At 55.9% G+C, this 25,990-nt stretch overlaps 1 protein-coding gene across 1 annotated transcript in view; it reads right to left on the bottom strand.

The window, feature by feature from the left end:
* LRP5 (LDL receptor related protein 5) overlaps positions 1 to 25,990 on the bottom strand; it is a 104,579-nt gene that overhangs the window by 40,124 nt on the left and 38,465 nt on the right. Inside the window, exons 4-7 of the mRNA XM_074336834.1 lie at positions 23,526 to 23,722; positions 22,006 to 22,137; positions 5,096 to 5,492; positions 3,628 to 3,799 (exon numbers count right to left, since the gene is read on the bottom strand). Coding sequence (XP_074192935.1) covers positions 3,628 to 3,799; positions 5,096 to 5,492; positions 22,006 to 22,137; positions 23,526 to 23,722 — 898 coding nt within the window. The remainder of the gene's footprint in view (positions 1 to 3,627; positions 3,800 to 5,095; positions 5,493 to 22,005; positions 22,138 to 23,525; positions 23,723 to 25,990) is intronic.

Raw genomic sequence — 25,990 nt, 5'->3', positions numbered from 1 at the left:
GCACAGCTGCCCTGTCAAGTCCTTCCGGGGACGGGTGGGCGGAACACAGGGGCCTGACTGCCTCTTCAAAGGGAGGCCTATTTAAAGGAACTTCGCCATCCAAAGTCCCTTTCCTCCAGTGCCTTCGCCGGCCTTCAGAGCCAGGCCACGCGCACAACCACGCGGAACAGAATCCGTCTGCCGTTCAAGGCAATGCGGCTAAACAAGCCCAAAGCCGCCTCCAGCTCCTTAGCGCCTGCCTGGCCATTTCTTGTCTCAGGGCATAATTCCAAAACATGACCGTTGCTCAAAGCGTGAAACATGTCCTGTCACTTCTCACCTGGTTTATACCTTGCCTGACCATCCCTCCCTCCTGGGGTCTGACGGCACCCTCAGAAAGGTAAACACGGTCCCTCACCCCTCAGCTGACCCCCAGCAGCGGCCCCTGCACCCCAGCTGGTGCGTGATCCAAAGGTTCATGTAACACCGGCGGCACCCAAGGGACACACCAGAGGAGCTTCTGGGGCCAAGACCCTACGGCGAGAGGCAGCAGGCCACACGGCGGGCACACGTGGGCCAGTCCCCAACCATGCTCAGGTCACCTCCCAAAAGCTTGCCCTTATGTCAGCTACCTGGGCCCTGGGGCATTTCACCACTGAAGAAAATTCCAGAAGGGTCTGTTCTGGGTTCCAGGCAGGTCCCAAGATGCTGCCATGACCCAAAAGCACCTGCGTCTCACTGGGGGTGTTTCCCACGCTCTTGGGAGGAAAACACACCGAATTCACACAGAGGACAGTCTCCATCCATGTCAGCGGCTTCCCTGAAGTGGTACGTCCAGCACAAACCCCAAAGCCAGGGTCAGCGCTGGACATGTGGACAGACGGCAGCGATAGTCCCAAAGTGTGTGCCACCAGAGCCACAGCGGGACAAGAAAAGGACCCTACATGGAGTCGTTTGAGAACACTCATGCAACTCAGTCCCCTCGTAGAAGTTCAGCTGATTTTTTTTAACTTTTATTTACTTAAGTGTGTTTTTCCAGGACCCATCAGCTTCAAGTCAAGTAGTTGTTTCAATCAAGTTGTGGAGGGCGCAGCTCACACTAGCCGATGTGGGGATCGAACCAGCAACCCTGGTGTTACGAGCATCGCGCTCTAACCAACTGAGCTAACCGGCCGTCCCCTCAGCTGATTTAAGCATATGAAAGTCCCACAGGAAAGTCACCTGATATTTCCCAAGATGGTTTGATCCAAGAATCCCAAACACTTGTAATTTTTCAGTCTTTTTAAGAGTCCTAGCGATTAACTATAAATCAATAGGTAATACGCTCATGGTGCCTGTTTCTGGTTTGTCCCCTGCGGCCACTGCACGTGCCCCTCCCCATCCTCCTGCTACAGACGTAACTATTTTTAGTTCCTCTGTTTAGTTCCTTGAAACTCTAATATTCTCCTACCTTTCCCCACCCTTCGGCCTCCTAACTTCTGTCCGTTCTGCTTATCCATTATCCCGGCGGGTAAAGTTTACATTCAGTCCAGGAACCTGACACTGTTTTGGGGCTCTGTCTGTGGAGTGATTATAAAATTGCAAAATCAAAAACCACCTACTTGCTGTGTGACCCTGATCAAGTTACTGTCCCCTGGACCTCAGTGTCTCATCCACAAATGGGGACTATGCCACATACCACAAAATACTATGATGGTACAAGCAAGTGAAATATAATTAGTCATCAGGAAAATGCAAATCAAAACCATGAGACACCACAGGACACCCATGAGGATGGCTATAATCGTAAAAAAAAGAAGAAAAAAATTACAAGTGTTGGGAAGGATACCTTGGAATTGGAACATGCATACACCACTAGTGAGTGTAAAATGGTTCCTCAACAAGTTAAACATAAAATTACTACACGATCCACCAATTCCACTCCTAGATATAGACCCAAAAGAACTAAAAATACGCGCTCAAACAAGAATGTGTACACGCATGCTCATAGCAGCATTACTCACGATCACCAAAACGTGGAAACAACCCAAACGTCCGTCTACAGACAGATGGATGAACAAAATCTGGTCTGCCCATATGATGGAATATTATTTAGCCATAAAGAGGAATGAAGCACAGACGTATGCTACAATTTGGATGAACCCTAGAAACAGTACACTACACGAAGAAGCCAGGCACGAAAGGCCACATATTGCATGATTCCATCCACATGAAATGTCCAGGATAGGCAAATCCATAGAGACAGACAGTATACTAGTGGTGGCAGGAGCTGGGGGGTGGGGAGGAGAGATGGGGTACCAAGTGCTTAATGGATACAGGCTTTTGGGTGCTGAAAATGTTCTGGACCTAGATAGAGGTGATGGTTGCACAACACTGTAAATGTACTAGATGCCACTGAATTGTACACTTTAAAATGATTAAGGTGGTCAATCTTACGTTGTTTATTTTACCACAATGAAAATGACAAGCCACTGCCGTGGGAGGAAAGGGATCAATGCCTTTAACGCGTCCAGTGGCATCAGCTGGACACACACATCCCAACCCGCTCCCAGGGGTGGGTGGGTCTGCCGACCCCACCGGAAACAAGGGTCTTGCCTTCAGGCTCAGAGGCTCGAGAAACAAGTGTCTTCAAACTCCCTTTAGAAACAAGGTCCTTCTAAAAATGATCGTTCACAGGGAGCTCCAACTGGAAATGGTTACGACGACGGCTACTTGGGAGTCAATGGGGGATGCATCTGTGAGCCCTGCGCCCCCCGTACAATCCTGCTCAGAAACGTGGCTTGAAACCCTGAGACACAGACACACATTCATATTCTCGCGCCCACCCTCACTCTGCAAGCAGCCCGGGGGGCGGCTCCCCATGGAGCCGTGAGAAGAGCAAAGGTGACTCCCCAGTGGTGACACCAATAGGAAGTGAGGTGACCAAAAGCAGACAGGGATCGTCCAGAAGCTACTGGAACTGAGGGAGGTGTCCATGCCAAGGAGAGGTTTCAACATCACTAATGTCCCTGCATCAGGGACAAATTTAAGTACTGTATCATCAAGAGCACCCCAAAAAAAAGCACCTGTGAGTAAAAAGCAAGTTGCCAAAGAACGCACACAGGACACCACTTAAATGCGGCCTGGAAAATCACGCAGAACAAGGCCACGTAGTGTCCAGGGAGACATCCAAGGAGTACAAGAAAATATCACTTCGTGCCTGGAGATGAATGGCCAAATTCAGGATGGTGGGCACGCCTGGCGCCAACTGCATTAATCCTGGGTGGCAGCTTAAGCTGGGTGGTGGGTATGTACATTTCATTACGACTTTGTATTTTGAAATAGCTCAGGACTCACAAGAAGTCACACAAGTAGTTCTGAGGGTTCCCGGGGACCCTCGCTTCCCCCATGACATCTGACTTAACACAGTATATCCTGCAGTGTTATTAGCTCTGTAAGGCCTTTCTGCACATCAGAACTGTATCGTGATAAATAATTACTGCAAGGATTCTATTTGTCCCCATAACAGAGCCCCACCTGAGACGTATGACAGGCTGCAGGGGTGGAGAGGCCCAGGCTCCGCACAAAACCCAGGGCCCAAGGACAGGCAGGCTGCAGGTCTGTGCCGGACGGCTCCACAGACCGTGCTCCCCCGTGGGGACCACTCACCTCGATCTTGTCCGTCTTGGCGTCCCCCCAGTAGAGCTTCCCCTCTTGTACGTCCAGGGCCAAGCCATTGGGCCAGCCGAGGGACGTGTTCACCAGGACGTGACGCTCCTGCCCATCCAGGTTGGCGCACTCGATTTTGGGGTTTTCCCCCCAGTCCGTCCAGTACATGAGGCTGGAGAAGAAACACATGTCCATGACCACGTCCATCTGTCATGTCCCTGCTGCACCCCCGGGCTGAGAGCAACGCCCGTCCCTATCACATAGGAGGTGCTCGGGGAATGCTGGCTGGCGGGACGGATCCCCTTTCCCCTGCCCGCCCCCCACGGAGACAATGCTGTCCCCAGTGCGGGCTTAACTGCACGAGGCTCGAAGGGGCTCATCTCCTGTCCAGCAGGTCAGCGGACAGCACACACCCTAAAGAGGGACCTGGGGCTGGAGGGGCTGAGCTCCGAGAGGGAGGAAGAGGCAGAGTGGGACCTTCCCTTCTTGAAATGGCCGAGGGCTCCCATGTGCAAAGCAGGTGACATGTTCTGTATGGCCCCAAAGAGCAAAACTAGATCCTGGGGTGGCCGCCCCCAGGTGGAGGGTTCCTGCCCATGAGGAGAAACTGCCTGAGCTGTGCCCCAAGTCACAGCCCCTCCTCCCGGAACCCACTCTCTCTCACACCCAACTGCCGGCCCCACTTGCCCGGGCGGCTCCTCAGACTGAGAGCTGGGAGGGACTTTGGAGCAGGCTGCCCCCCACCCCCATCTCACAGATGAGGGCAGTGAGGTCCAAGAGGCAGAGATGACAGAGTTCAGCGGCAGCACAGTGGGGCACAAGTCCCGAGCCACAGGCCCTCCATGGAGCCGGCAGTGAGCTCCTCTGCCTCCTTGCGCCTGCCCCCCAGGGGACCCACCTCTCACCCTCACCCACCCTCCTTGGGGGACGGTACTGCCCTCTGGAGCAGCATCCATGCTCCTGCCCCACCTTGGGCAAGTCCCTTAACCTCTCTGGGCTTCAGCTTTGTCCCCTATACAACTGTACATACCCCGGGGGGCGAGGGGACATGGAAACGATTCACTGAGTGTAATGTGCTTCGAAGGGGCCCAGCATGTACGTGGTAAGTCCGCAGCGGCCATCAGTGCTGCTACCATGTAAAGTGGACCATTCCACTTTACAGACAAGAAGCCCAGGGGAAGACACGACTAACCCAAGGTTTCCCGGGCTTTCTACACATGCGCACAACAGCCTGAGACAGAGCTACTCCAAGTCCTGTCCCCAGGAATGCCAGTTCTCAGGCATCATCCCAGACCTCCCGAGTCAGAACGCGGGGAGCAGGCCCAGCCCTGCACATCTCAGCGAGCCCTCTTCCAGGGGACTCTGACACAGGAGAAAGTTCCAGTGCCACTGGGTCTCTCACTTCTGTGAGGCCCGCCCCCAGCCCCAGCCCCCGTCAGGTGGGAGGCCCGCCCGCCCCCGGCCTTACCCCATCATGGGGTGCAGCACGATGGCGCGGGGCTCGTCCAGGTCCTCGGACACCAGGATCTTGCGGGAGGTGCCATTGAGGCGCGTCACCTCGATGCGGTCGGTGCCGGTGTCCGTCCAGTAGAGGTTCCGGGCCACCCAGTCGACTGCAATGCCGTCCGGGTCATTGATCTCGGTGTTGACCAGCGTCTGCGCCCCCGACCCGTCCAGGTACGCCCTGCGGATGGCCCGCACCTCGTCGTCCGTCCAGTAGACGTAGCCCTCCAGTGGGTCATAGTCGATGGCGATGGCGTGCCGGATGTCATCCACCTGCAGCACGATGTCAGTGAAGTCCGGCGTGTCCAGCGAGATCCTCCGCAGGTCCGTCCTCCGAGCCAGCAGCAGCACCTCCTCGGCCCCTGCGGACACACGAGCAGGAGGGTCAGGGGCCTGCGGCAGGACGAGAGAGGGCCCGGGGTGGGCACGGCGGGGCGGAGAAGGGGCTCAGCCAGGCCCCCGGGGCTTCCTGGCAAGGACAAGCCGTGTTAGGTAATCTTCCTACACAGTCACTGATTCACCCTCACAAGAGCTCGGTGAGACTGACACTATTTGCATCACCATCTTACAGATGAGAAAACAGAGGCACAGAGAAGTTATGCAGCCGGCTAAAAGGCACACAGCCACCAGGTTTCAACCACTGCACAGCAGAAGAGCTGCTGCACACTCAGTCCCCTTTCCCCCCGGCAAACCCTCTCCTGGCCACAAACCAGCCCCAACTACAAGTCCTGCCTGGGCACTGGGCTCCAGACCCCACTTGCTGGCCATACCCCTCAAAGCCCCCACAGGTCCCCACCTCCTACGTGCACACACTTTGTGGCTCAGCTCAACGGTCCCTTTCTCCCTGAAGCCCTCCTTCCCCCCGCACACTCTACAAGGCAGTTTCATAGCCCACGACCACACGTGGCATGCAGTCCGATTCCTTCCTAGTGGCCGTCTCACGGACAAGGGTGAATGCCCTGGGACAGGTGCACAGGCTGCCTCTTTGTCACTTGGCAGGTGTTAACATTTGACTCTGTCCTGGATCCTCCCTGCTGGGATTTACAGAGCTTCCAGCAGAAGGGGCACGTAGACGCGGGGCCCCGGGGTGTTCCCCACCATGGACGGCCACTAGGAAGGAATCGGACTGTGCGTGACACGTGTGGTCGTGGGCTATGAAACTGCCTTGTAGAGTGTGCGGGGGGAAGGAGGGCTTCAGGGAGAAAGGGGCAGTTGAGCTGAGCCACAAAGTGTGTGCATGTAGGAGGTGGGGACCTGTGGGGACACCTCCAGAGGCTGCTGAGGTCAGGATGTGGTCCCTTCCCCAGAGCTGTGTCATTTTGGCCCTTTCAGAACCAGGAGGATTAGGCCCAGAGACCATTCCTGACACGTTGGGGCCACTTGCCTGGTTTCACCAGAGGCCCAGAATGGGGAAGGACCCCCTGAAGCCAGAGCAAGCCTGGCATCTCCCTCATACCCAGGCCCCCAGACCCCCAGGCCCAGCCTCTGCAACCAACCGCCAGGTCTCCTCAGTGCCCGGTCAAGCCACAGGTGGTCTCCTGCACCCCAGTGCTGGCTTCTTGCCCAAGGGCCGAGCCCTCAGAACCTGGTGCCCTACATTTCAAGTAAGGGCGGGAACCGGTCCTGACTCGCCCGTTCCAAGGCCCAGAGTTCATTCTCTGATTCCTCCACTAGAGGGCGCACACGTGACAGCAATGGCTTCATGAGCCCAGGGCCAGGGAAACTAAGGCAGGCGGCACTCAAGAGCTTCTCCAAGTGCCCAAGAGCCATTGGACACTTGCAAGAATCAAAGTCAGATTTAGTGCAAGTTCTGGTTTGATGTATGTTGGAGGGAGGGGAGGGGAATTCTGAATTCCAACAGATTGTTTTCCTCTGGCCTCCATTCCCAAAATATTCTGTTGACATCTGACCTGTTCTTCAAGGCCCAAGTCACATGTCACCTCCTCCCCCGGGGGAAACTGTTCCTGCCTCACCTCCCCAGTGGACGGACTGACTGCACACGCACACACTGTCTGCCCCTCGGCCTGGGCACCACCCTGACTGGCTCGTGGGGCTTCTGGCACACACCCCAGCACAAGGCCATGCCCAGAGAAGGTGCCAACATGGAACGAGCAGGAAGAATTCCGGGCAGGAACCTGCTGACCCCTGCTGTGTGACTTTGGGCACTTCCCTCACCCTCAGTGGGTCTTGGTTTTCTCATCAGTAGAGAAGAATCAGCCCTACCTGATGGTGTCTGAGTCTTTTCTAGCTCTGACATCAAGGGGACCATAAACCAAACTCCGTGGAGGGTTGTGGCTTGATCTGCCACCATGGCAGAGGTAGGGTATCCCCAGGGCACGGCCAGGAAGAGCCCTGCCAGCAGAGGCTGTCGCTCTCCCAAGCCGAGGCCGGTGGCAGCTTCACTGAGCGAGACGGGAGAGTATGTCACACCCCACTGATCTCAAGCACTTCCTCCACGACGCCACAGAAAACATTGGTCCCAGATGGAAACCGACACTCGGTCCCGAAACACATTTTGAGCCTGTTTCGCCCATCCCTTTTCCCATGATCCTCCAGACACGATCACCTAAAATAGCACAGTCTTCACTCCAGCCCCTGGAGGTAAGATTCTGCCTCATTTTACTGATGAGGAACCTGATGTGCAGAGAGAGGTTAAGCTCCCCACCCAAGGACACACAGCACTTGTGGGAAAATAAGGCCCCACAAACACTCCAATCCCTGAAGTTGGCACATGCAGGAAGCCCGAGGCTGACAGGCTGCCCGCTGGCTCCGTACCTTTATGGACAGCCACCTTCAGCCAGGCCCTGGGCAAGGTGCTAGGGGTGGGAGTGGATCTGCCCTGGGGTGCGCCATCAGTGAATTGGTGCTAGGAAGGAAAGCTGGGGTACGGCGGTGGCTGAGACTGGGGGTCTGGCCTCCAGTTCCAAGAGCCTCTGGGGTTCATGTGGCTGTCACCACGCAGCAGATTCTGGCTGCGTGTCCAACAGGCAGAGTTATCACGGCTAAGTGTGACCGGCCCCATCCCTCCGGTAACCAGGTAACCAGGGTGATACAAAGCCTCGAGCACACACCCCATCAGGGAATCCTATTATCAGCATCCCTCAGAATAAAGTCTCTGTGGCTGAGGCAGCGATTAAATGCTGGGATAAATCTGTGGGTGTTAATGGACTCCAAAGGGGGGGGGCCTCACTCACTCCTAGGGCTGCAGAGACATTGAGGTTTTCATTTGAGCTTTGCAGAGACCAGGACCCTGGGCGGGAGCCACAGTCCAGCCCACTCACCTGAAGGTGTGAGCAGGGCATACCCACAGGTGATGGAGTGCTCCGTCCAGGGCCAGGACAGCAGGGGCAGCAGCGGAGAGAGAACCACTAGCCCGGGCCCCGCGGACGCTCACCAAGGCTATTGCCCACAGGTGACCCCCAAGGTTGTCTGCAATGAGGTCTGAGCAGCCGCCCTGGCCTCGGGCCACCTGGGGGTGGGCGCAGGGCACTGTGCCTGGGCATGATGAGAGGCCGACCCCCTTCCTGGGACCAGACACGGAGCCAGGGTAGGAGTTTGTTTAAACACCAGGGAGGTAAACTGTTTAGAAACTAACAGTTTGGCCAAATGGTTTTCCTTGGGGTTGTTTAAACAAATAGCCTGCCTCACAGTGCTGCCAAAGAAAGTGAAACCTTCCCCTCGCTGGCTGGGCAGCCGTCCCTGGAGCCTCCTCCCGGGGAGGGGGTGGGGGGCTCCTGCCTGCAGACACGCAGGAAAGAAGAACAGCATCTCTGCCTCAGGGCCAGGTGTGGGGCCTGGGCACAGGCCGGGGCACAGGCCAGGGCAAGGCCTTCCTGGCAGAGGACGTTCTCAAAACAAAAAAGCAGACCTGAGGGTGACCAAGGTCATGGACTCGGCCAGTTCAACACCCTCCCTCCCTGCTGACATCCATCCAGACCAAGCCACCCTCCGTCATGGGCACAGTCCCTGTGCCAGGCCAGGGATCAGGCAGATGAGGCGAGACACAAAGAAGGGCGTTCATATCACCACAAACTGGGGGGCTTAATCCAGCCAAAATTGATTTGCTCACAGTCTGGAAGCCAGAAGTCAAACGTCAAGGTGCTGGCAGGGCCGTGCCCTCTGAAGACTCCGGGGAGGCTCCTTCCTGCCTCTTCGAGCTTCTGGGGGTTGCTGGCCACCCTCGACATTCCCCAGCTTACGATTGCATCACTCCCATCTCTGCCTCCATCTTCACACAGCCTCCTCCCCCATGTGTCTGTGTCCAAATTTCCCCCTTACAAGGCCACCAGTCGTTGGATTGAGGGCCCACCAGAATCCAGGATGACCTCATCTTAACTTGGATACATCTGCAAAGACCCTCTTTCCAAGTTCGGTCACATTCACGGGTTCCTGGGGTTGAAACTTAACATGTCTTGGGGGGGGGGGGTACAATTCAACCCACGAAAGTCAGGGAGCAGAGTGTGAAAGGCAGCTTCAAGGGAGGGAACTCCAGGCAGAAGGGACCACATGGAGGCCAGAGCGCGTGGAGGCCGTCTGCAGCTGGGGAGGGCAGGAATGGGCTGACCTATCGACGACCTCCCCCTCAGCTTGCCGCATTGGGCCTGATCTGAGCTCAGAGACTGGGTGACCACCAAGAGTTTGAGTTGTCCCACAGGCCACAGCTCTTGCATGCAGGACGCTGGGGCCGCTCTGGGCCCATCCCCGTCTGCAAGGAAGTCTAGTGCACACAGCACGCTGTGCGTACAGCAGGAACCCAGCCACAGGACAAACACGCCACTCTGGAACAAAAGCCCGGCAGGAAACCGCACCAAGTGTCCACAGCCGTTATCTCTGGAGATCCCCGGTCTTCCTTCTAGTCTCCGGCAGGAGTCTGCACACGTTTTCTGCAAAGGACCAGGCAGTAAACAGCCTAGCCTTTGCGGGCCTCAACTGCGTCTGTTGCAGTCGCTCAGCTCTGCTGTTGCGAGGGGAAAGCCGCCACAGATGACCAAAAGCAAACAAACGTGCGCAAACAAAACTTCATGTCTGGACCCTGAAACGGGAATTTCCTATCGTCTTCCCACGTCACAAAACATTCTGCTTGTGAGTTTCTTTGCAACCACGTAAAACTGTAAAAACCATTCTTAGCTCGTGGGCTGCACAGAGACAGGCAGCTGAGGCATTTGACCCCCAGGTTGTGTGCTAACCCTCCTATGAGAATTAAGTGTGACTTTTACAACACTAGAAAGTGACTTCTGATAATGGGTAAATTGGGTGAGGCGGAAGAGGAGCTAGAGAGGGGAGCACCCGGTATCCCCACTCTATTTTCCTGTAAAACTAAAACTGCTCTCAAAAAGTCTATTAAATTTAAGTCAACGAAGAGGCATATAAATCAGTAAGAAAAGCACCCAAACCCCAGCAATAAACAGGCAAAGACCATAAACACAAATTAACAGAAGAAACAGCCCAGCAGATAAACATGAAAAAAACGGGTAGCTTCGTGGTAATTGGCGATAAAATGCAAATAGGAAAGGCCCATTGCTCCCCACTGGGGAGAGGGGGTGTTAATACTCGGTGTGGGTGCCGCCTGTCCCTGCCTCCCAGAGGACTGCAACCAACGCACACTTCCTGGATGGCAACATGGTTCGGGGACCCTCTGACCCCACGAGTTCCTCCAAGAACCCAGTCCAAAGCAGTGGCTAGAAATGCACATGGATTCCTGGCCACAGAGAGTCACCAATGCTTCTTGAAAACAGCAAAACCCAAACCAAAGAAAAGAACCTGTAAACAACCTAAATTTGATACAATACATTAAAAATAAAGGAAGGCACTGGGGTATAGGTCATTGCACAGGCCCTGAACACCGCACCCTGGAGCAGGGCTGACTTAGGAAGTGCTCATGAAATGTAAATGGGAGAAGTCACCTCTGCACACAGGCGTGCACCCCCAGATCTGAAGAAACGCACAGAAAAAAGATGAATGAGAAACACACCAGCACTTTAACGGCTGCTATCTCTGGGTGGCAAAATTATAGGTGGTTTTTATTTTCTCCATTAGTTTTTATGATGTTTTCTTTTCTACAGTGAAAACAAATGTCACTTTATAGCAAGAAAAAACCAAGACTTTACAACATGAGTTCATGGGTTTATCCTTAGAGGATCTCCAGGTCTGGGGGGGGGGGGGGAGTCTGGACGCTGGGGACAGGGCTTCTCAAAGAGCGACCTGGGGAATGAATGCACCAGCCCTCCGCTGAACTGTCCCTCGGGGTTGGTTTATGTGACCGCCAGGTTCTGAACCGTGTTAGAGGAAAGAGCAAGAGAAGAAAGGAATGGGGCAGGAAAACCCACAGCCCTGACAGACCAGGAGGAAACCCCACTGCCAGGTGGCCCAGGGTGAGGACCTCCCGGGTCCTCACAGTTAATCCCCCCCACACCCCACCGTGGGAAAAGGGATTTCTGCAATGAGCAAAATAACACCACATCCCAGGGCGTGGCCTGACCACACCAGCCCAGACACAAGAGGAAGGACGCCCCCCGCCCCCCACCCCGTCGCTCAGCAGACACAATGGACATAACCACCATCCCCCACTGAACCAACTGCAGCCCCAAGGTCACGGCCTACGTGGGAAGGATGGCCCTGCTCGCAGCTCCAGGGTCTCCTTCAGCCCTGTCTCCCCTCAGCTGCCCCCACAGGAGGCAGAGCTGACTTCGGCCTTCTTCCGGGCCAGGAGCTGTGTGGGCAGGGCCGGGTGTCAACACAGGCCACTGTCCACTCTGCAGTTTCTAAGGCCATAAACAGCTTCACAGCAGGCAGGCGGCCGGCTTATTTTTGTTTTTTAGCAATTGATTAAATTTCTCCACTGCCCTCCTGGGGTAAGTGGTTGGACAAACGCTGAGACCGCAGCCCAGCATCCTGGCCCAGGAAACCGCGCCGAGTGACCACAGGGTCACAAGGCACAGAGGAAGTGGCCAGGCCGGGCGCTGGTTCCACTGGAAACCCAAGGCCCAAGCAGCTGTCCACCCGCATAGCCCACCCTGGGCCTCCCAGCAAGCATGAAGGCAGGCTGCAGCCGCCAGGAGTGGCCGGCAGGTCCCCTGGCCTTGAGTCTGGGCCTTGGTCAGCTCAGCTCGAAAATGGGCAAGTCAGTCATCTGCCCAGAGGCCTGGGGCAGCCAGAACAGCAAGGTCAACGCCAGCCTGTGACTCCCCTGCAGCCAGCCCCTTGTTCCTGTCTCCAGCTGTCAGTCCCTTATATGGTCCTCCCCTACCTGTCTTTCCCCGCTCCCCAAGACTGCTCACCACACAGGCGGGACAACCCACTGGTCACACCCAACTTTAGCTCCCCAGGCCCATTTCCTCACCGAGTGACCCTGAGCAAGCTACCTGACTTCTTTCCCCTCACAGGTAAGACTCGGGTATGGATAAGGTCCTGCCCGCAGTGAGGCTGGAAAGGTCTCCTGCCCATGACCACTGGAGCCTAAGGCCACAACCCCAGTACACTGTCCCCTCCCACTGGCATTAAACACACCCCCAAGGACCTGTCCTGGCCATGTTGTCCATGAAGACAGGGAGCAGAGATGCACCCCGAAGGCTCAGGTCCCCGGCGGAGATGGGGGTGGGGGGAGAGGCACACGAGCGAAGTCTGGTTCATTGGGCCAATTAAAGGTGGGCAGCTCTGCAACTCAGGAATGCAGGTGTGGGGTCTTTACAGCAGCCAGCGACTCATGTGAGGAAGAGGCTGTGTCCCACTCGGCACCTGGCTCCATTCTTTAAGGAGCCTGTCCACACAGAGGGCCCTTCTGAGCCAGGCACACCCCCCAGCGGCATTCCACAAACAGCAGGGACTCTCTCCCCTCCTGATAACACCCGCTGTCCTGCGGCTCCTGGGGATGGCATGACCGGGTGCATGGACGTGCCCCTCTGCCTGGGAACCCAGGCAGTGTGGGGCGGGGGAGTGGAGTAAACCCTGGGCCAGGTGGCCCGGGTTCAAACCCCATCTCTGCCCCTTCTCCTGTGGTCTTGGGAGAGCTTGACCACCGGTGCTTATGAAGCCAGCCAGTCACAGACCCTCCCGTCCTCACATAGCTGCTGTAAAGCACTGAGTCCAGGTCTCTGAAGGGCCACCCATGTGGCAGCCCCCAAGAACATGACTGCTATTGCCACCCTATGCGAGCGGTGGAGGCCCAAATCAGAGTGGGCTGAACCGTATGAAAATGCCACCTCTCTAGTGCAAAGGTGATTGAGCATCCATGGGTCACATGGTTCAACACAAGTGCACCGCATCCCACAGTTTATAAGGCACCTTCAGAGGCAGGGTCATGCCTGATATTCCCAGGCAAACAAGGCACGAAGATCCTGCACCTCATTGGGGGTCACAGCCACACGGTGCAGGGCTGACCTCAAACTCAAATGCCCCAATTCCCACCAAATCATGGCCCTGGGGGTAGCAAGGAGGGGACAAGAGAAGGCTCCTCTTGCAGTCACCAGAGTCGTTCCCGCTGCACCGACGAAGGCGACTAAGCAACTTTCCCAGCACTTTTCCTGGGCCTGACGTTGTTCCTAGGAGAAGCCAGAATCCCTCCGTCCCTCCCTCCCAGAGGGCCCGGGGTGTCTGAATGGAGGCCTGAAGGAACGTCAGGTCAGGAGCCGTGGGGAAGGGTGCTGCGAACAGCGAGCACAGCACAGGGCAAAGGCAGGAAGACAGGTAGGGGCTCAGGGGGTGGGTGGAGAGAAGCAAACCATCTATTTCCAATGGAATAGGAGGTAAAGGGTACAAAAAGATCCGCCTAGTCTCTCTCTGATGACAAACTGGCAGCCCCAGGCATCAGCCCAGCTCATGCAGTGGTCTGGTCACTGCCCCTCCCGCAGGCACAGGCACAAGAGCACTGTCAGTGGGACCAACACAGGGAATCTGCAGCCATCACCAAACGCAGAAAGGGCACAAATGGCGTGTGATCCGAAGGGGCTGGACGGGTGAGGACTTCCTCTGGGCAGACCAGGATTCTGGCAGGGCTTGGACCCCAGGAGCCCAGAATTTGACTCTGAAGTGAGGGGAGACAGCTGAGGTCCAGGGTCGTCTGGGGCCAAGTTGGAGCTGGGCTCAGGATGCAGGAGCAAGGGGGACACAGAACAGGCTGGGGGGGACAGGCCTAGTGTCGGGGTGGCCAGAGAGGACACAGGGCATCCACACGGAGCTAGCCGCACCCAGGAGGAACCCTACGAGGACAGTTTTCTCTTTCTAAGAATACGGCATGCTCCCCTCGCCTTCTATTCAATTTAAAAGTTAGTCTTCAGGCTGAGACACAAAAGAGCACATGCTGTGTGGTTCCATTTCTGTGAAGTTCTGGAATAGACAAAACTAATCCTTGCTAATAGAAGTTAGGACAGCGGCTGCCTCTGCAGGGCGGGGCCAGGGGTGGCGGGGTGGGGAGAATTTTTCAGGTCGCAGAAAGGTTCTGTATCTCGATTGGGGTGGTGGTTATGCAGATTTACACAACTGTCAAAGCTAATCAAAACGTGCACTTAGAATCTGTGCACTTTATTGTCTGCAAGTTATACCTCGATTTCTAATAAAGTTAGTGCTCGGGCTTGTCACACCATTTCCTGGGACTGTGCAATCTGATTTTCTTGCTATTAAAAATTGACGGTCCACGGCTGAGAACAGCAGCTGCCTTCTGTTTGCAGAGTCAACGCCAATCACAGCCCGGGCGGCGGCAGCCTCGGCCACAAGGGCCTCCTTTCTTTTCCCTTTGACCTACTTCCCTGATAAGTGACAAGACAGCCAGACTGGGAACAAACGCGCCCCTTATTCCCCGGCCCTGAGCCTCAGCTAATCCGCCCGGACAGACGGATGGATGTGAGGGGCTTTGAGACGCCGCCCAGTTGTCAGTCTGCCCGTCAGACCCGACAGTGACGCCTCTGTTTCCCCCGCCGCCTAGGCCAGCCACATCCCCGCCGTCTTTTTGTTTCCTGTCCCTGTGAACATCTGTTAAAACTACTTCTTGGCGAGGTGCGGCAGGCGGACCCGTAAATCACGGAGTCCGAGCCTCCCGCCTGTCCGACGGCGGCCACAGCCTCAGCTGGAAAGGCCTGGGTGGGGACAGAGAACCCTGCCCAGATAGCCTGGCCACCCCATGAGCCACCTGCCCAGGTCGGTCAGGCCCCGAGCACGGTGGGGGATGGGGTGGGTGGCACACCACCCAGAAGCCCCTAGCGATGAGGAATACGTGGGGACAAAAGTCAAAACAACAGGGGCATGTCCCACAAAGAGCCGGCCGCTGAAAGGGCTGGAAGGAGGGAAGCAGCAGGCCTCCTTGGACGGTGGTGGTAACTCCCAAATAAGGCCCCGCTACTGCTGTTTTTAGCCCATTCCACATAATTGGAAAAACATGGGGAAAACCAAAGCCAGCTGGGCGCCTCAGTGCAGAGGGGGTGGGGAGGCTGGGCTGGAGGGCGGCAGGCGCGTGGGATCGCAGCCTGGCCCGCCCCGGGGAGGGCTCCTTGTGTGCTGCTTCCCAGGACAAGAGTCACTTGGGCCCCACAGGGAACCACACCGCCCCCAACCCCCATCTTCCCAAGCCCCTGGCAGAGCTGGGCCCACAAGGGGGCCACTTGCTGTGACTTCCTTCCTAGTCTCAAAACCTACAGGACCCTCACCAGGGCCACTTCAGGGGGGTCTGGGGAACCTAAGACTCTTCACCCCTGAGCCCAGAGGGAGTCCCGAGTCTCATGTCCTGTCTGCGTGAACCCCACACGGGCATACTAGGCAGCACTTAACAGGCAGCTTCTCATCTGACCCCCTCAATCGTGGTAAAGGGCATTACTCTGCTCGCCCCATTTCACAGGTGAGGAAACTGCAGCTCAGAGGGCTGACTGACCAGCTGCCTTCCATGGGCAAACGACAGTGAGGGCCCGCCCCTATCCCATCTTCCCCTTCTAAGGGGATGCTTGCACACTCCTGGGATGTCATACCCCCCATTTGTTGGCATCTAAGCGTCACCACCAACCCCCTCAGCCCCTTCCTTGGGCAAGGCACTGACCCCCTACACAGGGGCTGGCTTTCATTTACTTAATGTGGGGACAGAGCCAGGAGTGCAGTTTCCAGGCTCTCGGCCTCACGTGGAAAGGTGCTGGCTCTGGTAGTAGATGGCCGTCAGCTGTGGCTATTGGCCGTCAGCTGTAACCAGTGAGCCATTGGCCACTAATAGAACTGCTGTGGCTATGCTAGCAGCAAATGGGGGCTAGCAAGAAGACGGTGGCTAAGCTAGCAAGAGCGGATTGCAGGTAGCACGGCGGATTAGTTAGCAAGTGGGAGTCGGTTGGTTGGCAGAAAAGTGGACAGCAGGTCACACGTTCGGTGAATCCAGCCTCCAGTGAGACCATAGTGGTATGACTCCCCCATCTATGGCTCCATGGGTGTTCCTTTTTGGACTCACCATGTCCTGCGTTCTTATGTGGGGAGCAGGACCAGAAACCCGCAGGACGCCCCGCACGACACTTAAAAATAGGATTCTCACAAGTCACAAAAAATTTCTTCATTTTCAGCTCCATGAAGCAGACGCCCCAAGTGAGAGCCCCAGGAATGCAACAGTCATGCCTGAGGGCACAGCTTCAAATCCTGAGGTGTTTCAGGCTAGGCTTCCCGACCTGCCTGCCCATCCACCTGCCTTGGGCACATGTCACGTGCACATTCAGCCCGCCACCTCCCACCCCTGACCCTTGTCAAGGACACTGATTTGGTGGGGCTGGAGAACGTGGATGTGACAAGGGTCTGAGGAATGCTGACACAGCCAGGTCCCTGACCCTGACCCCAAGTCCCTCCCAGCCCAACACTGACCTTCATCCCACAGGAAAGGGAATCACATACCCAGCTCACTTTCGACACACGCTTCACCCCTCTGCCCGCTGCCAACTAGGCCAGTGAGGAAGGCACCCAATCCACCCTTTGCCTCCACCCAACTTCTGTATGTACTTCTGATTCCAAACGTTCAGAGAAGAATTGCTCCCCTGGGATCAAACCAGATTGCCTGGCTGGCTCCAGGTTCAAGGTCAAATTCAAGCATAGCTCATATGTGTTGGGCAGCCAGGCTTTCCCCTCAGCAGCCCCGAATCAGGTACGACTGTCATGCCTTTGACAGGTGAAGCCGCACAGGGAGGTGGAGTCATTTCCCCAAGAACGTGAGTTAAGGTATCATAAACAATGACTTGACAGAGAGAGCCATGACACAATCGAAAATGAGGTGCTCTAAATTCTGGGTTTGGCCGAGAGTGAATTTCCTCACCGCCACAAGTCTTCAGCAGGCTCTGCAATACGTACAGCTAAAGCCGTACTATCCTTCCTGAACACTGCTTCTGATGCCTCCCCTTGTGGAATAGAGAAGCCGCCCAGCACAGCCTCGTTCTCCACCTCCATCTTCTCTGACGGCCTTTCCCCTAGCCCAAGGCTACCTCCTAGCCCTCACCGCGTGGTCTCGGTTCTTCACCCCTTCCCCACACACACACACTGGCCCTCATGGATTCCACAGCCAAGAGGAGATCCCTGAGCAACCCCAGGGCTTCCTTTGCCAGCCCCTGAATTCCACCCTCCCAGCAGACAGACTCCCCGACCTCGGAAAACTCCCCTGGAGCTGGCAGCCCTCCATGGGTATCGCTCCCTTCCCGCCGGGGTTCTGCCCACCAGGGCCTCAGAGCTCCGTCAGGAGCAGCAACGTTCTACAGAACTCCGTGCTTCCTGTCTTGCTTTTGCCTTTGCGCTACCAGCTACTATCTCCCGGTGGTTTCAGTCGGTAACCTGCGCATCATTTGTGCTCAAACGTGGATACATTCCACATGTAATTTATGTCCACAGGACGCAGAACTGCTCATGCCCTCGGACGCTGGTGGTCTCAACAGCCACACACAGAAAGGAAGGCAGACTGTGTTCAGGTGATAGGATTATGGCCTTTTAATCAAAGCTTTTCCTTTAACGAGATCTTTTGTGGCAAGGATTAAGGACTGGAGGGCGGGAGAAGCCGCCTAAAGCCCCCGTTCACAGGCCCGGGGGCCGCTTTTTGTGACACCAGAAGCCCTCGGCCCCACGCAGGCCGTGCACAGTCCAGTCTGACTGGCCGTATCTTTCCCCCAAACAGGCCTCCAAGGACAGAACCCATTTCTCACTCATGCCTGTATCCCTTTGGATTAAGGAATATGGAGAAATTTCCAGAATGCCATCTAGGTGAAATGCTTCTGAGAAGCTTCTGAGTTTCTTCTTAACTCGAACTAAAACTTTTAGAAAACGCTGTTTACCCTTTCCCACCCCAGTTACTCATGGAACACTACAACTTCCAATGGCTCCAGGGCAGGGAGCTACAGAAGCCCCATCAGCCCCCAGAACCAACCAGTCCTTTAATAGGAACCGTTCTTACAAAAACACCAACCCACAGTCACACTCTCATGCAAAGCAAGATGTCCTCCCATCCCTCTTGTCCCCTCTGGGGAGCTTGTCCCTCCTTCTGACGTAACACCCTGGACAGGGCATCTGGAGAGAAGGCAGAAAGATGAAGTCCCAGAGCTGCCCTCTGCAGCCGCCCCTGCCCGGCCCACACCCCACCCAGGCCAGCCCCTCCGAGTGACCACAAAAAGGTGTTTCTTCTGCGCACTTGGCATTCTCCAATGGAGTGATTTATAAAAGTGTCCTTCCTAGTTGGGGGGCAAAAACCGTCCTTACAAGAAGGTGGCCCAGAGCAGCCAAATCCTGGGGGAATCTGCTGGCTTGCTGTCACAGATGAAGGGGGTGGGTGCTATGGATCAGCCCCCAATGCCCCCAGCTTCCAACAGGAAGGGCAGGCTTTGCTGCTAATCTACCAGTTCCACCCTGCAGGTATCAGTGTCAGCGCCCCACCGCAAAGCTTTCAGCACCCCCATGCCACCTCCTCCAGGAAGCCCTCCCACCCCAAGAGGCCTCCTCTACTCTGCCCTGCCCTCACCCCCAGCAGGAGGGGGATCCCCAGAACTGCTCTGGGCGTGGACATGGAGATGCATAGTTAACGTTTGCAGAAAAAATGCAGTGCCCTCAAAAGGCACAACCAAGTATGCACGCAGGGGGTGGGGGAAGGTTCCCCAGGGCTCGGAGGCTCCAGCTGTTGGAACACTGGGAACTAGAAAGGAGGCAGGGGTCCATGTGAGTCCACAGCCTTTGCCTCGTCTGGTTGGAAAAGAAATCAGCCCTCCCCCACGGGGCAGGAGGACCCTTGGACAGTGGAGGCAAACCTAGGCCTCCAGCAGACCTGTCCCAGCTCCCTCAGGCCCACTGAGACAATCAGAGGCCAACAGCATGAATGGTGGACTTGGCCGCCATGTACTATGCACCTACTACACACCAGGCACCCTGCACAGAGCTTTCAATTCCTGTTAACACAATGGACCCTCCACAACTTCCCTGGGCAAGGGGTGGCCTGGACCCCATCTCGCAGATGACGAAGGGAGGAACAGAGTGACAAGGCCCCAGGCACCAGCTACCCCCAGATGACCAACAGCCCTTTGCACCCCAGCGTAGCCTGGGCACATCCTTTCTGGAACTCCAGGCTTCTCCAGCTTCACTGGACCATGACTCTGGGATTCTATTAGGGTTCACACCCCATTTTTGCCCAGACCCCATTCCTGGAACTCTGATGCATGAGGCCTTAACAAAAGCTGCCGACACAAGTGCCTCATCAGGGCAAGGTGCCTGACAGGCATTTCTACAAGATGGGGTGGTCATATCCATCCCCCACTCCTTCCCCAAATGTCCACATGCAGCCTGACTCTGGACACCCCAAGTGGGCAGAGATGGCAACCAGACCTGTATCCAGCCACACCCCTCCCGCTCCCAGAGCAGACATCACAAACCGATCCAACAAGGGCTCGGGCAGGCATCACTAATCAATGGCCAAGAGACACCAGGTCCAAATCCCTCTTAGTCCTGGCCAGGCCCAAGCCAGCCCTCTCCAGGCAGCACAACTCAGAAACAGCAAACACACAAAGAACAGAAATGCCCAACAGGGGAAGATGGTTCAAAAAGTACACCCACTTGATAAAATACTCTTCAGGCACCACAACTCATGTTTTTGAAGTATATAATATACACAAATTGCGAATGCTCCTGCAATAATGTCACGTGAAATGCACAGACAGACACAGAAAAACAGCAAAGACACACTGGAATATTAATAGACTGTGCCTTTAGCTTCTCAAATACACCAAGCAGGACATCATTTGCAGGGACCACTGCAGAATGAAAAGGCGGGGCCCCCTCATGCAAAAATTATTCTACATTTCACGTCAGCGACAACTGAGCTCTGGTGGAGCTTTCGAAGCCGGCTCAGCCCGCCAAGGCCAGGCCACAAGACATCAACTATCCAATCACCTCTCTCCAAGCAAGAGGCAGCAGCAAACCCAGGCCTTTGGGAGCCAGGAGGGCCCACCTGCTAGAACCTTCTCTGCTGCTTGCTGCAGGCAACCCCAGACAAATGACTTACCTTCAGTTTTCTCATCTGTAAAATGAGGGCATTACTCCAACCTGGCCAAGCTGCCCGTGCCCCTCGAGTGTCTACCACCTACCCTTAGCCGCTTACTCTGAACCCCTGGTATCGCTGAACCACTCAAGGCAACAGGCCTGGTCCTCCTGAGCTCCAGGCCTAGCTTCTCTCCCAGCCTCACCTCCGAGGCCAATGTGAATGGCAACGTCGCCCAAAGGGACCAAGAAGCTGGTCTTCGACACACTCGCCTTTCTAACACCCCAAACAATTCTCTAATTCACTGTCTCCCCCCGTATCCCAGCCCTAGCACGGTGAGCCCCAGGAGACAGGGCTCGCGTCTGCGCTGCACACTCGGGACCCCCGCACCCAGGAACTGTGCCCAGCACACAGCAGGTGCTCAGTAATGAATGAACGGAATGAGGTGCCATTCCCGTGATTCCTAAGGCAAGCTCTGAGCAGCCGGCGACCCACTTTAAAAGAACCGTGAGGACTGAGCCACTCTCATCTCTAGTTCCCAAATGGTGATGTGTCCTTTTAATGATTTCCCTACATGAATGACCTCCCAGGGTCACCTGGGAAAACAAGGCTCTTCGTAGGTGGGGGCTGCAGGGGCCAGCACGCTACGCAAATAACAGACCCTTTGATGCGACAGAGAAGACTTCACGGAAGCAGAAGCCCTGCCAGGGAGTAGAGGAGACTCCACCCCCAGCACGACCACAGGTTCACCCACGACCTTGGCCTGCCAACAGCCGAGGGACCAGGGAACCCCAGGGTTGGGCCCCAGCGCTCAGGTAGCAGCGATGGACCAGCAGCCATGGGCAAAGCGGGGGGACAGTGCTTCCGTGGGCTGCTCACTTCAGACTCCGCCCCACAGAACCCCTACCCCACGGGACCCATGGCACAAGCCAGCCCCCCCAGGAAGCCCCTGCCCTCCCTTTGTTCCCCCCAAGGGGCAGTAGGCCCAGGGGTGGCCACGGCCTGACCTCGCTCCCTAATCCCCCTGCTGGCCAGGCCCTACATCCCCGGGGACAGGCCGATTCCTCGACTCGCCCCATTCCCGGAAGCACAGACCCTGACCCTTACACCTGGAAACAAAGCGGCTCAGACACGGCCACAGAGGAAGGGGGACACTTCATTAAAAAATAACCATAGTATGAGTCCTTCAAGTACCAAGTGAAAATTAAGGGGGAGGAGGAAAAGGTGGTAAAACACCTACAGCAAAGGAAAAACAAGGTGTGTGGGGGAGGGGCTCAACTGAACTCTGTGCAATGAAAATGCCCATTGAGAACATGTCCTCCACCTCACTTTCCATGGGGGGTTATTACGGCATGAAGACTCCATGGAGATGGGACGGGTAGAGACCCATCCCGCCAGCGCGGCCCCGCCAGTGCCCTCCGTCTCACCTGCCTTGCACGTCTTGCCGTTGTCCTGAAGCTGCACGCCAGTGGGGCAGGCGCACGTGTAGAAAGGCTCCCTCGGGGACAGTAGGCACAGGTGGGAGCAGCCACCATTGTCCTCCTCACACTGCGTGCGGACTGGGGAAAACGGGACAGGGTGAGAGAGAGGTCCAGAACAGGTCCCGAGAGAAAGAGAGAGAAAGACAGAGAGAGAGACACACACACACACACCCGCTCCCACCACCACCACCACTTGTCGCCAAAAAAGCAATACCCCACCTCCTCGGAGCCCACCCCACCCTGGGAGCCCCAGTGTGTCCCTCTGCCCAAACGCCAACCTCATGTGGCATCGGGGCCATCACCACAACACCCATCCAACCTCCCTGCTGACCCCCGCCACCCCAGGCCTTCAGCCTCACCAGACAAGGTGACTGCCATTCCTCCAATTTCTCCCAGCCACTCTCACGGCCAGATGTGGGCATCCTCCCACCTGGTCCCCGGCCCCCAATCTCCTACAACAAGAGGCCCTCATCTCCTTCAAGGCCCTTGAGGGACCCCTCCTCCAGAAGGCCGCCCTGGCAGGATCTCAGGACCTGCCCGTGCGGTCATGACGGGGCACCCCAGACGGTGGATTCCGAGAGCAGAGGCCCGTCTTATCTTTGCAACATGTTTCGACCCTATAGGTTCTGCACAAATGCTTGCTGGACACTGGGCTGAGGCTCTCGGTGCTGATGACAATGGTTTTCATTCTCCCAAGCCTTTCCACAGTGAATATGCAACTGAACGGAACAAACAGTTCCGGTATCGCACCCGGCCCAGGGCAGGGTGGGGTGCAGTGGCCCTGAAATGCGGAGTATCAAACCCACTGTTAACTGAAGCACACTCACTCGCTGGCGGTCCCTCCCCTCCCTGCCTGCACTGCCTTGTGTGGATGCATTCAAGGATCATGGCGCTAACCAGAAAGCCACTCCCAACAGCCCTCCCCTTGCTCTCAGAGCTGAGCACAGGTGCCCCTGGGTCCCCACTCGTAAGTTCAAAGTTTGAATCTTCTATAGCGCTGTGGCTAGAAACCCCTGCCCTGGTCCCCATGGGTGCAGGTGAGCCCAGGGTCCTGGTTTCACTGGCTGCCTGTCACAGGAGCCCTGAGCCTGTGCGTTTCAAGCCTTTCACCGTCAGGGAATCCCTGGCACGATCCCATGGGAACCCCAGATTGAGAACCTTGGCTCAGAGAAGATTTTTCATTAATAAATACGTAACTTCCCTTGGAACTTGAAAATGGGGCAATCGTCCTTGGGAATCTCTTTGCCACTTCCAAGGACCACTGGGCGGAGCCCCACCTAAAGCAGCCCCCACACTAGCTCTGCAGGGGGGCCTCTCTCAGGCCTCCGCCCAGCCCGCCCCTGCACTCCGCTCTAGCAAGCACCCCCTTTTCTCCTCCAATGGCCTGAGGGTCGGCCTCCCGCAGAGCACGGGCCCCCACTGGGGGAAGTCGCCGGCCCCCACGCCCCGCACCCACCCTGACTTACAGTAAGGCTGCCGCTCCGGGCTGAGCACTTGAATATCCATGGGCGAGTACAGAGCACTGAGAATCTCCTTCCGCTTCTCCCCGGTCCTCTTGTTACAGGCATGAATGGAGCGCGTCTGCCAGTCGGTCCAGTACAGAGTGTCCCCAGAGAGCGTCAGGGCAAAGGGGTGCGTCAGGCTGCCCTCCACCACCTTCTGCCTGCAGGTGCGGGAGGCAGAGGGAGAAGCCATCAGAGCCCCCACGGTCCCTCAGCACCCAGCTTCGAAAGGTTTCCACCGTCACTGCTGACCCATTTACACTACACAGGACAACAGTAGCTGTGATGGCGCCGAGTGAGACCAGGGCAGAGGGTCCCAGGAACCCTCTCCCAGTGTGCACAGGGCACCTTTCAGATCCGGATGGCCCCCCGCCATCCCTGACCATAACATCCCCTTTCCTGCCCACACAGCCAGCCGCTCCCTGTGCAACCTGTTTCTAGAACGGTGGCTGCTGGAAAAGTGCCCCACAGAGAGGAAAGAAGGAAGGAAAGTGGCAACGAGGAAGCCACACTTGGTGACAAGAGCTGATGAGGAACACACCTGTCCTGTCCTTATGCTTTAAAAACTCAATACAGATCAGACCAAATGTACTTGCTCCTCCCTGTAAGGCCAGTCATTTGTCTCAGACGAATTCAACTTGTATCAACACAAGAAAAAGATTTTCTCTTCTATGTATTCACCATGCTCAACAAACCAGAACAGCTGGTATCGTGTGTGACAATCTCCTTAAGGGCCCTCCCTTCCCTATAGGCTCCCGGAGGGTGGGGACTATGGGCGGGTGGTCACTACCACGTCCCCAGCCCCTGGTACAGTACAGGGGACAGTAACACTCAAAAGGAGTTTCGGAACACCCAAAAACCATACGCTCATGGTCTTTCTTGACCTGACCTGACGTGACCTCTTTTTTGTTTCTTTGATGGCAATATTTTTAAAAATTTACTGAGGTGAAATTCACATAACACAAAACCAAAGTGAGTAACTCAGAGCCATGCAGAAAACTCACAACGTTGTGCTATCGCCACCTCTATCTAGTTCATGAACATTTCCATCCCTCCATAGGAAAACCCAAACCCATTCAGCAGTTGCTCCCCACCCCCTACACCCCCACCCCAGCAACCACCAATCTGCTCTGTCTCTATGGAGCTGCCTGCTCTGGACATTGCTGCGTCTGGCTTCTTTCACTTAGCAGATTCCTCCATGGAGCGTGGACAGTGCTTCATTCCTTTTTATGGCTGCAGAATATGCAGAGAGAGAGAGCAATTTTGCTTATCCATTTGCCATTCCTCTGTTAGTGGACACTGGCTTGTTTCCACCTTTCGGCTACTGTGGACAGTGCTGCTATAAGTATTTGTTTCAATACTGAGTTTCAATGTTTTAGGGTTTACACCTAGGAGTGGACTTGCTGGATCACATGTTAATGTTTACATTCCGAGGAACCACCCAACTTTCTGCCGGTGTTGCCATGTTTTGATCGGAGAAGCCAGAGACCCATCATTTCTTGGGCTGTTCCACCCCCCAAGTCCTGCCTCGGCCAGAGGTGCTGCGGGATGCTAGTGCCAGGCCTCAGTGTACCTCACCCACCCTCACCCCTCCTCGCAGGACGCCTCCTCCCCTCTGGGCGCAGCACCAGCCACGCCCACTCTGCCTCTCATCAGATCCAAGAGCTCTCCCGGTACCCCAGCCTTTACTAAGTGCTTACTGGGTCCAGGCACTGTGCCCCAAGTTCACGTGCATTGCCAAATCGGATACTGTGGCTACATCTAGGAAGTACAACCACTACGCTAACTCACATGTAAGGCCCCGAGCCTCAGAGCACTGAAGTGACCCAGCCACGGTCTCCGCTGGGAGGGGGCTGGGCAGGTGTGCCTGGCTCTGGCACCTGCCCCCCTTACGAGCAGACCATGCTTCCACTGGACCAGCCCGGGGCGCATCCATAAGAGCGTTGGCCACCTGTGGTGAGGCACGCAGAGCAGGGGCTGAGAATGGACCTGCAGTCACAGCATCTGGGCTACAACCCTGGCTCTGTCTAGCTGTGTGACCTGGGGTGAGTTCACATGCCTCTCTGAAATAGAGGATCATAAGAGCGAACACTTCATAGGATTGGTGTGAGAATGGAATGAACTGAGAAAATGTCCTGGCAAACAGCAAGTGTTAGGGAAGAGTTAGCCACCATCATTAACATCGTCACCACCATCATCGTCACCATCACCACCATCATTACAATCGTTAATATCACCACCACCACCACCACCACCATCATCATCATCGCCATCATCATCATCACCATCACCACCATCACCATTACCATCATCATCACCACCATCATCACCATCACATCACCACCATCACCACCACCACCATCACCATCACCATCATATGACATCACCACCACCACCATCACTACCATCGTCATCCCATCACCACCATC

The sequence above is a fragment of the Rhinolophus sinicus genome, linkage group LG06 (assembly GCF_036562045.2).
Source record: "Rhinolophus sinicus isolate RSC01 linkage group LG06, ASM3656204v1, whole genome shotgun sequence".
Classification (NCBI taxonomy): domain Eukaryota; kingdom Metazoa; phylum Chordata; class Mammalia; order Chiroptera; family Rhinolophidae; genus Rhinolophus; species Rhinolophus sinicus.
This window is presented reverse-complemented; position numbering and strand designations above follow the sequence as displayed.